Here is a 21,253-nt window from a genome sequence, read left to right on the forward strand (position 1 = left end):
TTAAGTCCACTGACCTCTGTGCTGTGTCGCAAAGTACATCAAGTGATAGAACTGCTCTAACATGTTTGTTCTATATTTCTGTCTGTTTCCATCCTCTCATCTCTCTCTCTCTCTGTGTGTGTGTGTGTGTGTGTGTGTACAGTAACATCGATGCATCTTTGTTGCTTCAAGGTGAATGGGGCGGGGCGGGAACTTGATCTTTGTGTTGCTGCAGAAACCACATCCGAGTTTTCTAAATAAGGCAACATCATCTATACATAGACAATATGAGACAGTTCTGCAGCTACAAACACACACACACACACACACACACACACACACACACAGTTGTTCACCCTGAATTTAAATGTCCTCTTTTGCTGAACTCTTAATTTGCTAATGAGCCTTCAAAAGTCCATGTCACTGACTGACCACTCATGAATATGCAGCAGTGGCTTGGTGACCTGTAGGGGGCAGGACAGAGGTCACAAATGGTGGGACGTCACAAATAAGGAGAGGACCGGGCATCCCATGAGACCTGAATGGACAGAAAATAACACACACACAAACACACACTCACGCACACACCCGTTCTTGTATTTCTATCCATTTTCAGAGTTGCATTAACTTCCAGCCAAACCAAAACCTGATCCCTAACCTTAACCTAAGCCTAAACTTTACCAGTTCCTCAGATTTTAGGTTTTGCCTCATTAGGACCACGTTTTGGTCTCCATTAGGACTATTGGTCTTGACGGCACACACACACACAAACACACACAAACACACAGAGTGAGTCTGGTTCCCATGACTTCAGAGGACATTATATAGACTTAAATTCATTTCCTGGAGACCCACCTTTACCATAACTTCTACTACTGGCCTAACCTTAACCTTAACCTCATTGTAACCATACCACACGTCTTCACCTTAAAATGTAATCATTTACTTTATAAGGACTTGATTTAGGTCCCCATAAGGAAGACAAGTCCCCACAACATGAGTAACACCTGGAACACACACACAGAAGCAACACAAAATGACCTAGCAGTGTTTCACCTATTTCAACCCCAACTCTATCTTGTCATGCTCTCTCTCTCTCTCTCTCTCTCTCTCGCTGTCTCTCTGTCTCTCTCTCTCTCTCTCTCGCTGTCTCTCTGTGTCTCTCTCTCTCTCTCTCTCTCTCTCTCTCTCTCGCTGCCACACACCTGGACCTGATGTTCAAACCTGGTATAGGACACAAAAACAAAAGGGCGATGCATACATCACTGTTCTCCCCCACTTCTCTGGCTCTGTCATTGTTTTTCCTCCTCTCCACCTCCACCAACTCCTCCTCCTCCTCCTCCTCCTCTTCTTCTTCTTTCTGTAAGGAAAAGGAAAAGCTGCTGTGAGTGTGGAGGCTGCTGCAGCTGAGACCTCTGAGCACAGGTACGTCTCTGCTTCCATTTTCTATTTAACTCTGGATGATTTCTCACATGTGTGTCTCCACAGGTCGTTCCATGACAACTGTCACTCGACAGTTTCAACCATGTTTTTAACATGAGAAATGATGCTGTCCTCTGATATGACTGTTTTGCTGCTGGATAAACACTTTTTCCATTGATGGATAATTTTATATAAACTGACGTGATTTTGAAATAGATTAAGATTTAATGTAAAAATGTCATTCTTTATCACACCTGCTGTAAAACCTGAAGAAGGCAAGTTCATTTATATAGCACCATTCAAAGTGCTTTACATTACAGAGACAATTTGAATTTCATTTTCTAATTTTCAAAGACATTGTAATTGAAATATAATAGAAACAATAAAGCTGTGATTAAAAACAATAAAAAATAAAAAAGAAGCAGGTAAAGTATGTAGGGATTTAAAATATTGAATTCATATAGAATAAAAAGTAAAAGTTTGGCTTAACAACAATAAAAGCTAAAGAAAGACTAACATTTAATAACATTCTTACAGTTGCAGTTGCATTTTAGTATCATAAATACCTAATGTAACAATAAAGTACACAGTCAATGGTAATTGATTACTTTGAGGGACGTTACAATCATCCTTGTGGATGCATCTTGAATTTGTCCCGTTTGTTTCCTGCAGCTGTTAATAAATCATTGGTTGTATTTTGTCTTCCAGGAAAATAAAAGGATATTATGAACGAGTCGTGAAAATGCAGACATACTGTAACTGCTTCTGGGTTTAAGTCTGTTTTTGGCAAGTGTCACATCTGCTGATTCAGCCGTAGATATTCAATACCTGTGATCTCTGCAGAGGCAAGACCAAATAACTAATCACAATGTTACGTCACATGGGAGTCCATTCTTGGCTTTGGCCTGCACTGAGCCTGACCTTGGTCCATAATAATCACCTCTGACCACCCGTCGAGCAGCAGCAGAGATTCATGTGTGTGTGTGAGACGCTTCTTCTCCATGTGTCCCCTGTCTGTCTCTGTTTCCTCCGTCCCTCTCTGCGTCATGTCAGCAGGTTTTTTTCAGAGACAGCAGCAGCAGTTTGCATATCCTGTGTTCAAGTTAATGCCAGAGCAGCAGAAAAAGGAGAAGCCATTTGACACTTATGGTCATGCCATATCTATAAGGACATTATCGCTTCAGTAACATGTCGTTGGTTTGGGGGCATCGTTGACAAAAGCTGCACCACCAATTTTCTTGCGGCTGTTGCTCGGAGAACTCCAATAAACCAGAGTAGATGATTGCAGTTGTCTTGAGGGCACATGGCTAACGGCTTTATATGTTAGAAGGAGAACCTTAAAGTCACAGCAGCGAAAACTGGACTGATGTGTTCTCTCATCTTGGTTCTGGTTAACGGCCAAGCTGCAGGGTTTTGCTTGAGCTGAGGTTTCTCAAAGGCTTTTTTCAGGAGGCTGATAAAAAAAAGTGTATTGCAGTAATCCAGCCTGTACGGAGCCCCAGACATGATAAATTATAAAGATTCATTCATTGATTGACTGCATATGTAGTCATTTTTGGAGTAAGTTTATCTTGTTTTGTCTGCATTTTGTCCTTTTCTTGCACCAGTTTAAATTTTGATCCGCCACGATCCTCCAATAATGACCGGTCATTACCGTCAAGCTGCTCCCCGGGCTGCACCGGGGACTTCACCCACACCAGACCACCTGCCAAACACTACAACCACCTCAGGCCAAGAACAAGCTGGAAGCCACAATCCAAACAAGTTCATGAGTGAACTCCGCAGCATCCGCAGTGAGTGAGACCCTGCAGTCAGTGGATGAATAATAACAATATTGTGAGATATATTTGGGAAACATCAGATCCAGAGGGACAATAAAGTATTGATTCATGGAAGTGAGTTGAAAAGCACTGCTGGAGCTCTTCTTAAAAAAGTATACAGATGACAAAGCATAACAGCAGCTCATACAGAGATATTTGAGTTTGAAATATTGAACAGCAGCAAAACACTGTGGACTGAGAGGCTTTTGAGAGAACTGCAATCTGCATGAATGAAACACTGTTTTCCAGTATACTGTGATACAATTTAACATCACCACAAAATATGGCATAGAAATGAACATAGATGTGAGATTCAGTTTCTTTACAACATTTGTCATTGTCTGTTTTTCATGGTTTTCAGTGCCATCATGGGCTGTTGCCGCCCTTTGTATCGTGATGCTGTGCTTGATGCTGTCCTGTGCCATGTGTGTGTGGAAGAAGTGCCTGAAAAAGAAGGACAAGGACAAAGAAAAGGACAAGAAGGGAAAGGACAAGAGCAAAGGAGACTCTGACACTGAAATGGATGGAGGTTACAACAAGGTGGGCCAAACACACACACACACACAAAACCTTCCACTGTATCATAGTCCTGACACAGGTTTTTCTGCATGGAGTTTGCATGTTCTCCCCGTGTGTGCATGGGTTTTCTCCAGGTTCTCTGGTTTCCTCCCACAGTCCTAAAACATCCAATATGGGAATTAGGTAAATTGGAAACTCTCACTTGACCATGAGTGTGAGAGTGTGTGTCCCTGTGATGGACTGGCGATCTGTCCAGAGTAAACCCCGCCTATCGCCCCACAGCACCCCCGCGACCCTCCTGTGGAGGATGAAGCGGTAGAAAATGGATGTTTGCGTAAATGAATGAAATCTTCATGTTATGCATGTTATTTAAAACACGACCATGAGGGTTGCATAAGGAAGGCCATCCGGCACCATTACAAGCCAACTTCCCTTTCTGCTTGGCCATGAGCTGCCTGTTAACTGTTGTTTTGTACATTGTATTACACTTTTGTATGTGCTTATTTTGAAGCTATATATGGCTATAATTTAACTGTGTGTGTGTGTGTTCACAGCCTCTGCAAAATGAAGTTAACAAGGAAACAGAAATGTCAGACAATGAGCCAAAGGAAGACGAGAAACTGGGTCGACTACATTTCTCGTGTGACTACAACTTCACGGAGAACACGGTGACATGCTGCTGTTTACATTTAACCTTTTTTGCGTTACATCGGTTTACATCTGTCACTCCTTAAATATCACATTACAGTACAATGACACCAGATTCTCGTTTCTTGCAGCTGGTTGTGGGCATCTTACAGGCCACTGAGCTTCCTGCCATGGATGTGGGAGGCAGCTCTGATCCTTATGTTAAACTATATCTGCTTCCGGATAAAAAGAAAAAGTTTGAAACCAAAGTTCACAGAAAGACCCTTGAACCCACCTTCAATGAGACTTTCACATTTAAGGTGCACTAAACCTCCAACATACAAAAATGTATATGTTTAAATGGGACATCTGTCTTTCAAATAATGTTCTTTTCCATAGGTACCATACACTGAGCTGGGTGGGAAGACGCTGGTGATGACAGTGTACGACTTTGACCGCTTCTCAAAGCATGATGCTATAGGAGCTGTGAAAATACCAATGAGCAGCGTGGACTTCAGCCAGTCTCTGCAGGAGTGGAGAGACCTGCAGAAGGCAGAGAAGGAGGAGGTGGGAGACCTTAAAGATGTCATTTATGCATTTTTAAACCGGGTTTATTTCAACATTCAAGAAGCTTTATTGTCAAGTCTGCAGTTGTGTAACAGACAAGCAGAGAATGGAAATAATGTTTCTCTCTGCTTTGGACCTTTGAACCATGATGCAGACACAGTGTTTCCAAATTTCTATGTTGGGACCCACTTTTTAAAGACTACATACAAGAACAATATCTTCCATACCGCTCCCATCTAAACTTTTAAATATAAACGAAATAAAACCAAGTCAATGTGGCTGTGTGACATCATACAAAAGCAAAAGAAGAAGAAGAAAAAGACAAAGTGAGCATATATGTTGATAATCACATCAATTAGAGGTGAGACCCACCACAGTTGGTGAAGAGGAGGGGACTGAGCATGCATGAAGTGATGATACTTGATGTAGTGTTGCAGACCTGTACTGCCTGTGGCCTCTCAGTGAGAAAGTCCAGCAGCAGATAATCCAGAAGCCAGAATTCTGAGCTGAAGTCTGAAGGAGAGCATCCTCACATGTAAGTGCCTTATCTCCAGTTGTGTGAGGACAGTGTGCAGAGCAGAGCGGAGCAGACTGCATCCTCTGTGGACAGGTTGGCTTGATACGCAAATTGGAAGGAGTCCAACTTGGGGGGAGGGGGGTATTTTGTGTGGGTCATGACCGACCTTTCAAAGCACTTCATGATGATGGGGGTTAGTCACTGAAGCAGGATGGAGAAGGCTTCTTTGGCTCATGGGATGATGGGGGTGGATTTGAAGCAGGAGAGAACAACAGCCTGACTCAGGGATCATGTTGAAGACGTGAAGACATCTTTGAGCTCCTCTGTGCATTCCCCCAGCACATGGACCTGCAGCTACACACACATACCCTGAACAGGTCGGCTATAAAATCAAGGCAGCGATGGCGTTATTTTAGACGTTTAATGGCAGAGCCAAGGGCTTGTGTTTGTTTGTTTGTTAAAAACAAAATATGAGGGGGGAGCATAAAACTGTAGGGGGAGCTCCGTAGAGCTAATGGTGAAAAAGTGCAAGTGCCAGACTTGAAAAGCAACAGCCAACTTCTCTTCAGTGGCTGCCATGTTGGATGTCTACAAAAACTGCGAGATGTTGCATCTCTGTTGTGTTTTTTCGGTAGTTTGCCAAAACAGCGTCCTTGCCAGACGGATCTGGAGAGCAAAACCCGAGCGCTGGCAGGTTTGGGCAGGGTTCACTCAGGCTAGATAGGCCTCAAAGCCTGGTCGATGGCTGGGGAGGCAGTGTTCTGTCGAGGTCTGTTTATGTTGTTCAGCAGAGAGATGTCGCTGGCACAGGTCTGTTGCAGGAGAGTTATAGTCTGTAATGGCCTGGAATGGCAGGTGATTTGCTACCCTGATGCCATAGGACAGGTTGTCCCGAGCTGTTCTCAGACAACTGTCCTCCCGAGCTCTGAAAGCAGCATTTCTTCCCTTGTTTTATTTTTATTTCAGTGTGTTTAGTTTATTTATTGGGTATTTACTTATATGTTTATTTTAGTATCATAATTTCTTTATCCATCTGTTTTTCATTGGTCGATTGATTGATTTTATCTGATTTGGTTTTTAGATCATCTACTATGCTTTTATGTATGAAAAGTGCTATTCAATAAAGATTGATTCATTGATTATATTAAAAAAATGTATGCAATGCATCTTTAATGTTTTTAATTAAAGTTAAATACTGTGGCTGCTGCTCATCATAGTCACCATGTCTTATATATTGAAGCCTTACTACAACATTAGAAAGCACTTGGAGAGCATAAACCTCCTCCAAGGCCACTCAGTCCTTTAGTTTTTGACTTATGCTGCTCACACTCCAACAGACAAGTGCGGCCAAAATCATAAACTTTGTGGAGGTCATCTCTCTCTTCTCTCTTTCCCTCTGCATCAGAGCGAGCGGCTTGGAGACATATGTTTGTCCTTGAGGTTCGTACCGACTGCAGGGAAGCTGACTGTGGTGGTTCTCGAGGCCAAAAACCTGAAGAAAATGGATGTGGGTGGATTATCAGGTGAGACATCTGGGTTCGTGTGGTGTTCAGTTTCGAGCTTCATGTCAAGTCCCTCTTAAGTGCTGCAGATTAAACAGTATAGACGTCCGACACAGATCTAACTCTGTCAGCTCTGCTTGAGCATTAGGGTCTTTTAATTACCTTTTTAGCCATGTGTCCACTTTCAAGCAGTTTTTATTGAGGGGAAACCTTTGGGAGCTGCTACAATAAGATGTTGTGTTTCACTGATGGAGGTACTGCATCCGTGCCAGGCTGTTGGTCTGAAGCCATGAAACCTCCTTGTTCTCTCTATCAGACCCTTATGTGAAGATCCACTTAATGCAGAACGGCAAACGACTCAAGAAAAAGAAAACAACGACAAAGAAGAACACTTTGAACCCTTACTACAATGAGTCTTTCAGCTTTGAAGTGCCATGTGAACAGATAGAGGTATGCTTTATTCACACATGCATGTATACTGTTCATCCAGTCACGCAGCATTAATGCAGCCCTTGTATGTTCTCGTTCATAGAAGGTGCAGGTGGTGGTGACAGTGTTGGACTATGATAAAATTGGAAAGAACGACGCCATCGGGAAAATGCTGCTGGGCTATAACAGCACCGGGACTGAAGAGCGCCACTGGTCAGACATGCTGGCCAATCCCCGGAGACCCATCGCTCAGTGGCACAGTCTCAAGCCAGATGACGAAGTCAATGCACTCATTTCCACCAAGAAATGAAAGCGTCGCTTCAAAAGGCCATGAAATATCACAGCATTTACCTCAGTTACATCCAGTTTATGTTTGTACTTCTGCCTTAATTCGAGCATAAAAAACATTTGTGCTACTTAAATGAGTAAATGTAACCAATTACTCCCCTTTCCCTTATTACAGGCTTAAAGCTGATACAGAGTTGTAAACAAATATATATTATGAGCAGTGCAGAGCTAATAAATCATGTTGGGTTTGAAAACATCACACACTGAAAGAAAAATCACTATTTTCATCATAGTCACTGTTGCATCGTGGCAGATAAATGATCATTTATACATATTCATTCATGTTCATTTATTTAAATGTACATGCAATCCCTTCAGAACATTTTCCAACAGAGATTATATTATTAAAAACTGAGAGGGAAATCTGATAATGGTGGTGGAATAGAGCCCAGAATGAGAGAAATGCAAAGGTAAGCATTTATAGGTTTGTCTACAGCATCACATCCAGAATCAATGCAGCCTGTCTTCCTTTTGAAACTTTAATCATTTGCTCTAATGTGACACTTTATTCCTGAGTTGTACTTTTACTGTAAATCATTTGATGAGGAAAAATAAATGTCAAACCTTGCATTTTGAAGAGTGCGTTGCCATCTACAGAATAAAGTTGTTGTTTTTCAAATGTGGTCATTTTGTTCACCTCACCTTTCACTTTCCAGAGTGTTGGAGAATCTATGTAGCCTTCACTTAGCATCAAAAATCAATAGATTATGTAGTTTGTCCATTGTGGGCTGCTGTAAAAACATGGTGGTCCAAAATGAGCAAAAATAAATATATAATTCTCAACACCAATGTATACAATCAGGTGATTGTAAACAAAAGTAATATAAATATTTAATCTTCGGTTTCTGCCCAATGAAAAATAATTATACTTTTACTTGAATTTAAAACAGTGTATTCTTTGTGAATTATGGTTTAGCATTGAAGTATTTGGTCTGCCGCGATGATGTATAATGTTGAGCTTTGCATAAGTGGCTGAAATATCGAGTTTCCCGTGAATTAAAATCATATTTCAGAGTGTTCATTTCTGCATATAAGTCTCATCAGACTGTTTTCCCAGCAGACATGCACCACCCAGAGGTCGCCATATTAAATCAACTTATTCTTTATATTTTATTAATTACATTGAGTGTATGTTATGTCATCAAAGGACATTTCAGTTTAGAGTTTGACTGAATGGTTCAGTGCTAATAGTTCACGTCCGCACACATGCATTAAAACTGTGTAAATCAATAAGAAGCATATTCTTTCCACGTTGGTTCGGTGTGTAGGAATTCTGTATGCAGCATGACAATGTCACGGGAGACACGAAAAACAAATGACTGACAAACAGAGAGAGAGATTCATGTGAAGCTGAACTAATGTTACGACAGGCGCAAAGTTACGCACTACAGCTTTAAAGTGACTATAATCAAACATAGTAAAAAAACTTTTTTATTTATTATTTATTCATTTATTCAGTGAGTTTCTGATAAAACTCAAAAATAATAATTATTATTTATTATTATATTGATTTAATATTGTTAAAGTCAAAATGAACAGATACTGCAGCATAATATTAATAAGATAATATACAGAAGCATGAATAATAAAATAATAATAAGAAGAAGAAGAAGAACATAGTTTCCCATAATAAATGCACTCCGTCAGGAAAAAACAGTGCGTGCGTTTGTGAGAACCCAGTTTCATGTTCAATGTGAAAATCCGCTTCTTTTATCAGAGAGAACCACAAACGCTGCTGCTGCTGATGATGATGATGATGATGCAGCGCAGACTCACCTGTCCACTCAGGTGTGAGCTGCTCGTCACCTGCTCAGTGGGAGGAGGAGGAGGAGGAGGAGGAGATGAATGAGGAGGTGAATGAGGAGGTGGAGGAGCCATTACCAGCAGGTCGGTTTCACAGAAGACCGCTGGCATCGTCCGGTGCGACCAGACTCCCTGAAACCGTTTCCTCCCGGGACCTCTGAGATGCACCGTTAACGGACACCTTTCCGACTCTGAGATGAACTTAAAGTGGACATTGAAACGATTTCTTCTCATGTCGTTGTCACTCTCCCACCTGCTGTTATTTGAGGGTGAGTCTGGCGCAACTCTGTAAACACATCATATATCATTTATTTTCGATTATTCACGTCACTTGTTATCATTTTTATTATTAATAATAATAGCCTTGTATGTACTAAGGTCTTTGTAATATGAACTAAACTAATGCTTTACTTCTCTATTCTAGAAATAATGATGCTTTTATAAAACAAATTATATATATAGAGAGAGAGAGAAACTAAGGAAAGTTTGTTAAACATTGACAACAAGGACTTTTAAAAACATGGTTACTGGAAAATCAAAGCTGCTTGTCTGTTATTGTTGTTTTGTTTTATTGATCTAACTAACATATTCTTATTAGGGACCATCAACCTGTCCAGTGGACAAAAGATGGATGGAAATTAGCCGCTATAACCTTGTATATTTAAATTTTTAATGTTCCTTGGTAAACACTGTACATGTTTTTAAATAAATAAACTTCAAAGAGTATCCTTTAAGTCTAAGTTTCTGTCCAAAATGCACTTTAATGGGGCTAAAAATAAAAAAGAAATCCTTTATCAATCATCAAAAGCTCCATCGTCAGCTGATAACCTTTTGGTTTATTACTGAATGTTTAGAAGTTCTCTGGTATTCAAGATATTTATTTATTTCACTTTATGTTCAACTTCATTTTCATTTGATTAAATTGAATTTGAAGTTCATTTTGACATGTTCAGATGTAAAATGCTAAGCGTGTATGATCCGTCACTGGATCTAAATATAACTTTAAGAGGTTGTTTGTTTGTTTTTATAACTGCTTAACAAGTTAACTTAATGAGTTGATATTTTTTATATTATGTTTGCATTTAGGAGCTCAGAGCCGACTTTCACTGACAGAGGGAAGAGTTCAGAGGTAAATCACAGGAGGAAATATAAGGAATGAATGTCTGTCATTAATAGTTTGGTCGTAATAAAGTGTAAAAAGTCACGTCATTTTTTGACATTTTCATCAGCACTTTTATTTTAATTCATGTGACGGAGATAGAACATGGATGTGTGTGTGTGTGTGTGTGTGTGTGCACTTGTGTCCGCGTGAGGGTTCAGAGTCTGAATTCAAACCGTGTAAAGTGCACTTAAGTCTCCCCTCTGACTGATTCAGCCCACTAATGTGCGTGTTTGTGTGTGTGTGTGCAGGAGGGCTAATGCACTTCGGAGGAAACGGGATCTCCTTGGGGAGGAGGTTGGTACACTACACCTAAGAGAACCAGAGGAGGTCAGGGCACCCACATGCGCACAACACCCTAACCGGCACAAAGCTGTCTTTGTAGAGAATGCCATGCACTCGCTAACACACACATACACCTTCTCCCACTCAACCTGACACAACTTTTTAGGTTAAAACAGCAGGAACAGCAGCTGTACACACCTGTGTCAGACATGTTTAAGGAACTGATCTTATTGTGTGTTGTCTTCCTAAGACTTATGGGCCACTACTGTCGGAGGGAACTCTGTCACGCAGCATTTTACACAACTACACAGCCAGAGATTCCTCTTCAGGTAAATGAACTGCGTGTGAAGTCATTCCAAATGCATTCATGGGTGATTAAAAAAGACGGTCAAACAGACCGACGCGAATGACTGAACTTGAGTTTGTTCGTGTTTCCCAGAATATTGTGAATGCCTCAATGGTGGCTGGTGTCAGGAGGGCGGTGTGTGTGACTGTACTCAGTTCCAGGCACTGGGAGACCGCTGCCAGATCAGTGAGTAACACACACACACACACACATGCTCGGGTAGCATTCTTACTGAGGACACTCGTAGACATATTGCATTCTTAACCTTAACCTTAACCATGACAACTAAATGTCTGATCCTAACCCTTAAAACCAGGTCTTAATCCACAAAAAGCCATTTAAAGTTGTGGGGACCAGACAAATATCCTTACTTTCTCAAAATGTAAGCCCCAAACTCAACCAGTTCCTCAGAAATTAGGTTCTGCCTCATCAGGACCAGGTTTTGGTCTCCATGAGGACTACTGGTCCTGACAAGGTCAGTATAAATATGTGCCAGAATAGGTCCTAAAGAGGTAACAACTACAAGAATACAAACACAAACACACACACACAGAGCCTCAGCTGTCAATCATGACTAGCATGCTCATTACCTTACTGTAATGAACCAATGATTTTGTGATTCAAACCAATTAAAAAAAAATCAATAATCATTAACATAAAGAATGAATTATTTTCTTAATGCATTGATTCGTCTTTAAACTTCGACTTTTGCAACATCACAACAAAACAGCTGATCCAAACGAAACCAAATCAGAAGAAAGTAATGGTTGTTTCAAAGTGTGAATTATGAAGCCTCACACCTCCCTTACGTTATATCTCATATATCTTATAATATCTTATATTTTAACGCTTTCTGCTTGTGATCACATGTTCATTGACAGTACGTATTCAAGCATACCAGGAAACAAGCAGTAAGAAAAGAAAATATTCAAAGTGAAAAGATGCACTCATCCTATTCTAGATCTTTTGTTATTGAACATCTGCTTTAACCGTTGTCATGATGGACGTTAATGAGGTTGTTCCACAGTTTGACTCCTGTGATCATTTAATACAGTGATATTTGGTGTTAGTCTCAGTAATTGCTTGTTAAATAGGCTTACTGCTCACCTCTATTTTACCCTCAGTTGGAACAACAATTGGATACAGTTAGGTAATAATTTGTGTTTAGTTTTTGTACATAATTCTGTGCATTTTTACTTTAATTAATTGTGGGTAACTCACCCACCTGGTTATATGTTTAATTTTTTTTTTTTAAATAGTAGTTATACAAGAATGAGGCGAGAGTGCAATCATACTCTCCAATCTTTCAGCAAATAGTAATGAATTACCTGCACACACTCCAGAATGAATCATCAGATTTCCCTCCCCTTCACACTCACACACACACACACACACACACACACACTAAAGTAGCGGATAAAAAAACCACTTGAACTGAAGTAATAGAGTCAGGGATGAGTGATGGAGTTTCTGGTTTCTCTTGAAAAGACTCCTTATACAGTGTATCAACAGATCTGAGGTCACAGATCACAGGTGTTGTAAAGACATTTTTCCTTCAGTAAACTTATTTAGGGTCGACACGTGTTGGAAACATTATAACCTGAAGGACCTGATTCTAAAAATGATCAGTGTACTTGAAGATACAATTACTTAATCACTGAATTAAAAACTGTAGGATTATCTTAATAGTCTCTGAATGACCTGCCCCTTTCTCTCTCAGTACCTAACCAGGGCCAGGATAGAGACGGGATCTGCAGGTCATGGGGTCAACACCACTATGAAACATTTGATGGAATATACTTCTACTTCCCTGGAACCTGCTCCTATATTCTGGCCCAGGACTGTCACTCTCCTTCACCACAGTACACAGTGTGGGTAAGGACATATCGATTCAATTTACCCTCTGAATTATTTAAGGAGCATTTCATCTTCATTAAAACTTTACGTTTGGATGGCACGATGATACAACTGTTTATTGTCAGATACAGATGTAGAAAAGATGTAGAAGCACTTTCTTTGATTCTCTGTTGTCTTCTCAGGTCCATAACAGCAGAGTGTGTGATGGCAGTGTGTATTCATGCCCAAGAGCTCTTAGTCTCTTTTTCCCAAATGAGGAGGAGATCCACATCTCTGGATATCAGGTCCACCAGGGAGGCCGCAGGTGTGTATGTGTGTGTGTCTGTGTGTGTGTATCTTTGTGAGGACCAAAAAAAAACAAAAAAACGTATAAACCATAGAGAATGAGGGCATTTTGAGGGTCAAGACCTGGTTTTAGGCTTAGGGTTAGAATAAGTTTTAGGTCAGTGGTTAGGGTTAGGCACGTTGTGAAGTGTTAGGTTAGATTAAGGGGCTAGGGGAATGCATGATGTCTATGAGTGTCCTCAGTAAAAAATGCTGCATGTGGACCAGTAGTCCTCATAAAGACCAAAACCTGGTCCCAATAAAATTTTAATCTGTTAGGTTAAGGTTAGGTCATTAGCCATTAACTGGTTATGGTTAAGATTAGAGCTAAAGCTTTTGATTAGGCTGTCCACATGAATGGAAGTCGATGCAGAGACCTCAATAGAATAGCTGTGTGTGTGTGTGTGTGTGTTCCAGGTGTTATTCATGTTGTGGGTCCTAAATCTGGGTACACAGTCACATTATGGACAAAAATCAATGTCCCCATGACATAAATGATTCCATTTTAAGGTGAAGACATGTTGCATGGTTAGGATGAGGTTAGCTTTAGGCCTGTAGTTCTTGGATTTCACTGATGTGTCTGTGTGAAATGTCAGGTTGAGTCTGCCTCAGACTATCGGCGGCGTCTTCATCGAGCGACTTGCTGATTACCTGCTGGTGAAGAGTGTGTTTGGCTTCTCGTTGGCCTGGGACGGAGGCTCCGGTGTCTACCTGAAGATGAGTGAGGAGCACCAGGCCTCTCCCTGCGGACTGTGTGGGAACTTCAACCACATCCCGGGTGATGACCTCACCACCCCTCGAGGTAAGAGCAGCCCGACTGGCTCCTTGCCCTCTTATCCCTTCTCTCACCACCCACTCCCCTCAATTATCACTATTACTGAACAATCAGCACTAATTCTGACCAATTATAGTTGAAAAGACCTCAGTGGAAGGAAAGAATGCAGAGTTTGGGTTTGAATAGCTGGAAGAAGCAAGAATCCTTCCTCAGGTAACCAGAAATATGAACTGTGGTCTCCAGTTTGTGAGAGCACACAGATACAGTATGCAGTGGAGTTTGGATCAGTCCGGAGTCATTTCATGGCATTTTATCTGGTTGTTGCAGGAAAAGCAGCACATTATTAACATTAGGTTATTAATGAGTCTTTCCTTTTACTTTTACTTATTTTTTGTTCCATTTGTGTTGAGCAAAATTTGACCATATTTATAGTCAATTTTATTATTTCTCACACACGTACATATCATTCATTTAACATTAAAAAGCCAAAGAAATAAACCAGGTATTATCTGAAATGATGGTGTTCTCACTCTCCTTTAAGAAGCACGAACATCTAAAAAAGCAGCTTTATATCCACATATATCTCAAATAACCAGGTAGTATTTATAAGCCACATCGTTGATTCCACTGATTTGATTTATAAGATGATATACAGTATATTGATATCGAATGATATAAAAAAGTATATTGTGATAAGATTTTTTTCCCATATCACCCAGCCCTAATATGTATATGTATATATACATATATATATATACAGTTATTAATAATCAGTGTTTATTATTCCAATTTATTTAGAGATCATAAAGTTAACACAGAAACAGTCAGACAATCTGAAATATACAGTATACCATCATATATATAATATAACAGTTATCAGTGACACAAAGCAAAAATCAGTGTTGACTGCTGCTATAAGTTAGTCAAAGAGTCAGTTTTTTAAACAGTTTTAAAATAACCTTACACAATTGTAATGAAGTCTCTCAGCTCCTCATGACCCTCTCTGTATTTCTCGGTATAGCAGCATTCAGATCTCGTGTTGCCCCTGCAACATTCCTGCAGTGCTCACAGGAAGTGATTCGTTTTATGTCAAAACAGACGGAAGGAAACAGCAACATTGTTCTAGTAAAGCAAGACGACCGCTAACAGGTTAGAGCATGACTGAAAATACAAAGAACAACCCACCAAAAGTTTCACAAGTGAACTCAGTTGCTCAAACAACCCACGTGGATGGGATGTTTCCATCTGACCCAGCACTGCTGCTGTATGCACACTTAAACATCCCCTCAGTCAGGTCAAATCCAGAAGAAGAGGGAGTGACGTCACCACTTAGTTTACCGCTTCAACTTCCAGTTGCAAAGTTGGCAGCGCAGATGTAGCTCGGGCTAGCCATTGTTCGAAATACCAGTCGATAACATACAGTTGATAATGCTGTATGTGTGTTGACGTTGCGTTTCAGGCGTTCGCACTGATGAACCTGCAGTGTTTGCAAACAGCTGGGCAGTGGATCTGCCTCATGAGAGAGCCTGTCCCTCAGTAGATGTGGACTTCAATGGGCCCTGCCAGTCTGAGTCAGACATGGATGTAAGAACCACAGACTCTCTGCTTACCATTACAGTGTATTTGCAAATTTTAACCTAATTCTTTAGAAGAAATGTAAAAGAAAACATGCATTTATTAGTGTTTCCATCCATTGCTGCTAAGTGAATATTGGGCATTATGTCACCAAGTATAGCACCACTGAAGGTGAGTAGTAACTGGAGAATAAGTGAGGATAGGAAGCAATTTGATGGTGTAAATAAAGAGTGTCACTAGCTGTTGGTATTGTTTTGTTCCTGCTTCCATATATTAATGTAATATGTGCTTCTTGCACTAAATGAAGGACCGGTCATCCATACATACATTCTTCTCTGAAACACCTAATGAAGGTCATTTTAAGTCTGCAGCAGTGTTTGTTTTGCTTTACCTTTCTCTTGTTGTGTATTCCAACTGTTCTGTTTTTGTGGTTAATTATTTGCAGGATGCCATCGAGAAATGCAGTGCACTTCTCTTCTTTCCATTTCTGTCATGCCACGAAAACATCGACCCAAATCCCTTTGTGGCCAGCTGTGTATCTGATCTCTGCGTGTAAGTCAAACACTGCATCAATAATCATTAATCCTTAGTTTTGTTAGTGTTCAGTTACAGTTTTGATGTTTGTTTGTTTCTTCTCTTTCAGATCTGATGATGAGGAAACGTTTTGTTATGCCTTGGTTGAGTACACCAGAGCCTGCTCACATGTTGGTTATCCAGTGAGGGAGTGGAGGGACAGCTTCCCTTCTTGCAGTGAGTTATCATCAGCTAGTAACGCCGTTATTAATAACGTCGTTACTTTATTCAGTAACTAATAATGTAACACGTTGGTTTTTTTTAATTCAGTAACTCCGTGTCCGTTACCAAACGCTGCGTTACTCCGTTCCTTTTGGTGAGGTTTTACAAGGCCCACAGTTCCCATAACATTTTAGCGATCAATAAAGTTTAATTGAATTGAAAAACAAAGCACTTGTCGCCCTCGAGCGTCCCACACGTAATCAAACACGCGCCATGAAGAGGACTGGACAGGTCAGGGCACGGCATGATGGCGAGCGAGAAGGGGAAGATAAGCTTCTCCTCATGGAGGTATTCACATTATTTTCAACTGGAGAGCAGAGGGAAAAACAACATTTGGGTAACTTGTAGACTGTGTCCCGGTTCAAAAATACTTTCTACGGCGAACAACAGCAACAGCAATCCGCTGAAGCACCTGGAGAAGCAGCATGAATCGACAAAGTTAGCAGCTAAGGTAGCTAACGCAGCTAACGCAGCATCCGAGACCGAGAGTCTCAGCAGCGAGCACACACACACACACACACTCCACCCAAGCAGCAGCGGTTGGCGTTCGAAAAACGGACCCATAGCCAGGCACAACTTGATAAAACAATAGCACGGTATGTTTAATTGTTTATTTAGATCTCTTTTAGCAATATCAGGCTATTATTTCAAGAGTCCAATGGTAACATTTTGTGTTTTTCCCCTCAGATATGTAGTGGAAAACATCAGTACAGAACTCAAATGACGGGAACTCAATCAGTCAACCTTTATTTAAATGGGAGCATTGGAAAAACGTTTTACAGAAACTAAAAAGTTACTTTCTTACTAACGCATTACTTTTTGGTGTTACTAACTGAGTTACTTTAACTAGTAACTGTGACTAGTTACTATTTTTCAGTAACTAGAACAATACTGCTCATGACACGTATAGAACACAAGCCTCCTTCTTTATATTGTGAATTTTTTGAAACATGGACTTTGTTCTTGCTAAACCATTTACTGTTTACAAAAAACAGTGTCAGTAGTGGCTCTGCTCTCACAGTGAAAACAGATTTCTAATGATAACGAGGCTTAAACACTTTGTCACCTGTGTTTTACACATCAGTTACATTTGGATCCACTGGATACTGAAGACTTTCTGGATCTGTAGAACGTTACCTGCTTACAGAGTTATTGCCATCTTACATAAGTATGACAAAATTCATCCTCATCTTCATGTTGCTGAGAATATACATTCACATGTCTGAAATTGTTAAATGGGACTTTGGTATCGGTTTATTTTCCATCGTTGACTCTCTGCTAGTAATCAACAGGTGTTCAGTGTCATATCAACAGATAATCTGTTGACACTTCTTTATATCTACTCTTTTTTCACTTTAATTAGATGATCCTGTCACACAGTGTAGTTTTCCTATTATAAGCAACTAATTGTCAACTCATCTATGATTTGATGTTTACTTATCAACAGATAATCAACTAAGAATTTATCATATTTTGTTCACTTTTAAGAGACAGACTAATCAGAAGTAGATAGTCAACGAATAAGATGCTGACACAATCTGACACTAGTTAAATGATGGATAATTACACAGCAAAAATAGTATTTATAGTCAACAGGCACTTTTGCATAGGGTTAGGGTTAGAAACACTTGGAACACTGATCACCTGATCCTTGATCCTACCCAAAAGAAATCCAGATTGATCTGTCAAAAATTATAGCGAAGAAGTTGCTAACAGAAGGTCAAACTTCAAGATAACAATAATAATAATAATAATTTGTGTATGTGTTAACAGATGATGGCTGTGAGGAGAGTTTTGTCTACAGAGATTGTATCAGTTGCTGTCCACCCACCTGCACATTTGAGAAAGAGTGTTTGGGAACCAACCTGCATTGTCTAGACGGCTGCTACTGTCCTGATGGTAATTAAAATTAAATAAAATGGAATATATGGTATAGCTGCTCTCTGTTCTTTGGTGTCACTCTCACTCTGTTGTTGCTCACAGGTCTTATCCTACAGAACGGAACATGTATCGCTGTTTCTCAGTGTCCGTGTGTTTACCATGGAACATCTTATGTGCAAGGACATGTGCTTCAACAAGGCTGCAGTGTTTGGTGAGTGTGGATGTGTTTTCATCAGTGAGTGTGGAACACTGCTGATGTGCTGCAAACCTACAGTGCTGTGTTGTTGTTGGTTTCTTAGTGTGTGTATGGGAGGAGTGTGGAACTGCACCGAGAACAACTGCACAGGTAAGATTATGTTAAAAACTTACAGACTTACATGAAATTATAAAATGTAAAATTCTTTCACATTTGAATTTTTCTTAAAATCCATTTTTACTGACTTGCCTTTGTGTGACGTCATTCTTTAAACCTTTTTTAGATTTTTACCCAGAGTTTTATTGGCTTCACTACTTTTATTTATTTATTTTTATCCCTTTATTCAAACTTATTTGTTGTTGCGAGACATTGTCTTCTTGGTTTCTGCTTCTATTTTTATTGACATTTGGTGTATTGAATTCTGTGGCTTTGCCTTTTGTGTTCCTCTTGTTTTTGTCCCCAAGTGTTTTGTTAGTAAACCACTTTATAAACATGTGTTGCAACTTTCTCTTACAGATTCCGCTCTCTGCTAATGTCACTGTTGCTTGTGTATAGTTCCCCCTACTTTGCACAATGCAGGCAAAAAGTATCCTGTCTGAGATGAGTCAATAACTTGCTGCTCTCTGTCTCTTCTCAGCGGAGTGTTCAGTGGTCGGTGACGTGTTTGTGACGACGTTTGACGGTCGGATGTTTCTGCAGCCGGGGGCGTGTCAGTATGTCCTGGCGAAGAGTCGCAGCAGCAGCAGATTCACTGTCACGCTGCAATATACAACCTGTGCTGAGGTACACACACACACACACACACACACACACACGCCCCATTCCTACAGTAGATCTCACCTGTATGCGTGTGTGTGTGTGTTTACAGCAGCAGACGTGCATTCAGTCAGTGACACTGGTGTTGGATGAAGATGTAAGTCATCAGATCACTTTGACCAGAGAGGGGGAGGTGATCATCGGTGTACGTCCAGCACCTGCGTTGCCCTATGTTGATGGTAAGAATGAAAAAAAAGCTCAGAAAAGTAAAAGTTCATGTAAAATTATACGATGTCCAATTGGAAATGTGGTCATAAAATGTTTTTCATTATCAATTTCATTAATTAAGTTATATCTTCCAAACAAAATGTTTATTTTCATTTAATTTCTCAAAATCACAATGTCCTCAAGTTTTGTTTTGACCAGAAACTAAAAATATTAAGTTTAGTGTCATAGAGGAGCAAAGACACCAGAATATATTCACATTAATGAATCTGAAATCACAGTCGTATTTATAATGACTTAAACTGAGTAACTGAGTATTACAATAGTTTGCCGTTAATTCTGCAATTGATTCACAATAATTAATGTATTCATTATTCTTCTGCAGTTTGCTAATTGCTTTGATTTGAAAATGATTCATTATTCAGCCCTAGTCCAGACTTTTAAAACCAATCTGAAAATGCAAGTGAAAAAAAAAGCTTATTGTTTCTGTTTGTTATGTGGGTTTACAGATCGAGTGGAGGTGCGGAGGCTGACCTCTGTGTTTACACAGCTGAAGGCAGGCATCGGTCTGAAGCTGCGCTACGATGGTGCGGGTGGACAGGTCTATCTGCAGCTGGACAGTCTGTGGCGTGGACACACACTCGGCCTGTGTGGAACCTTCAATGGAAATCTACGTGATGACTTCCTGTGAGACGCTGCATCCTCACGTATGCATCACTGTTGAATGTGCCACTTTACCTCACTGTGTGTGTGTGCGTGTGTGTAGGTCTCCAGCAGGTATGATCGAGGGCACTCCTCAGCTTCATGCCAATGCTTGGAAGGTGTCATCTGCTTGTGTCGCGCCAGTTAATCTCCCCATCATAGATCCATGTGAGATGAACCAGAACAATGGTAAGTATGGGGCGTCCAACTCAGATGACGTGAGGACCAATGAGCATCTAGTCAGGTCAAAGGGGGCCGGACTAGACAAAAAACTGTTTAAAAAACAACACTTCAGTAGGGGGTGGGGGAGACCATGAGCTTCAGATTAGAACACAACATTTCATATATTCATGATGATATTTCACAGAAGGGTTTTTGTGAATGATGTATAATTCACAACAACATCAAAAACAGGCAGACATAGAATCTAAGATTGGGTAAATAATAACAGTGCAAAACTCTGTGTGTGTACTGTGTATATATATTGGGCTCTATCTATAGTACTATAGGAGCAGCTGAGATTGTGTGCAGAACAGACCCAAGAGTGGAGGGGATACAATAACTATAACTGAATGTCCTATTATAATTATTATAAAAGTATTATTTTCTCTGGATATTCTATCACTTTACTGGCAGCTGTGTCTCAGCCACACGCGCTGCATTTACAAGGAAGAGGAGTCTGTGGACCATGTTTTCATAATAACATGATATTTATGGTGGGCCACAAGTAATCAATCTGTATGTGGCCTTGACATGTGTGTTTTAATTGATTTAATACAAGGAAATGGAAAAAGTGAGTGATGATATGGGTAAACCTCTTCCAATAGGCCTTTTTAATTAATGA

At 40.2% G+C, this 21,253-nt stretch overlaps 2 protein-coding genes across 7 annotated transcripts in view; both read left to right on the forward strand.

The window, feature by feature from the left end:
* Nucleotides 1–1,219: 1,219 nt before the first annotated feature.
* Nucleotides 1,220–7,711, forward strand: syt1b (synaptotagmin Ib). Its single transcript, XM_058645838.1, has 9 exons — nt 1,220–1,404; nt 3,009–3,194; nt 3,583–3,761; nt 4,295–4,408; nt 4,520–4,687; nt 4,767–4,934; nt 6,857–6,974; nt 7,270–7,403; nt 7,486–7,711. The coding sequence occupies exons 2-9, from the start codon at nt 3,041–3,043 to the stop codon at nt 7,690–7,692; spliced, it is 1,242 nt and encodes a 413-aa protein (XP_058501821.1). The 5' UTR covers nt 1,220–1,404; nt 3,009–3,040; the 3' UTR covers nt 7,693–7,711.
* A 1,912-nt stretch (nt 7,712–9,623) lies between these two features.
* Nucleotides 9,624–21,253, forward strand: part of otogl (otogelin-like) — a 44,320-nt gene continuing 32,690 nt past the window's right edge. For 2 of the 6 annotated variants that reach the window (XM_058645839.1, XM_058645841.1), the window contains exons 1-18: nt 9,624–9,802; nt 10,620–10,662; nt 10,944–11,022; nt 11,228–11,306; nt 11,417–11,509; nt 13,044–13,198; nt 13,363–13,484; nt 14,101–14,306; nt 15,739–15,863; nt 16,300–16,406; nt 16,498–16,604; nt 18,423–18,548; nt 18,633–18,741; nt 18,830–18,876; nt 19,364–19,509; nt 19,595–19,721; nt 20,217–20,394; nt 20,474–20,598. In XM_058645839.1, the coding sequence (XP_058501822.1) occupies nt 9,730–9,802; nt 10,620–10,662; nt 10,944–11,022; nt 11,228–11,306; nt 11,417–11,509; nt 13,044–13,198; nt 13,363–13,484; nt 14,101–14,306; nt 15,739–15,863; nt 16,300–16,406; nt 16,498–16,604; nt 18,423–18,548; nt 18,633–18,741; nt 18,830–18,876; nt 19,364–19,509; nt 19,595–19,721; nt 20,217–20,394; nt 20,474–20,598 (2,047 nt within the window). In that variant the 5' untranslated portion in view covers nt 9,624–9,729. Of the gene's footprint in view, nt 9,803–10,619; nt 10,663–10,943; nt 11,023–11,227; nt 11,307–11,416; nt 11,510–13,043; nt 13,199–13,362; nt 13,485–14,100; nt 14,307–15,738; nt 15,864–16,299; nt 16,407–16,497; nt 16,605–16,859; nt 17,101–17,135; nt 17,246–18,422; nt 18,549–18,632; nt 18,742–18,829; nt 18,877–19,363; nt 19,510–19,594; nt 19,722–20,216; nt 20,395–20,473; nt 20,599–21,253 lie in introns of those variants that run through there. The other 4 variants (XM_058645840.1, XM_058645845.1, XM_058645843.1 and 1 more) reach the window with 3 other exon arrangements.

Source organism: Solea solea, chromosome 12, assembly GCF_958295425.1.
Source record: "Solea solea chromosome 12, fSolSol10.1, whole genome shotgun sequence".
NCBI lineage: Eukaryota > Metazoa > Chordata > Actinopteri > Pleuronectiformes > Soleidae > Solea > Solea solea.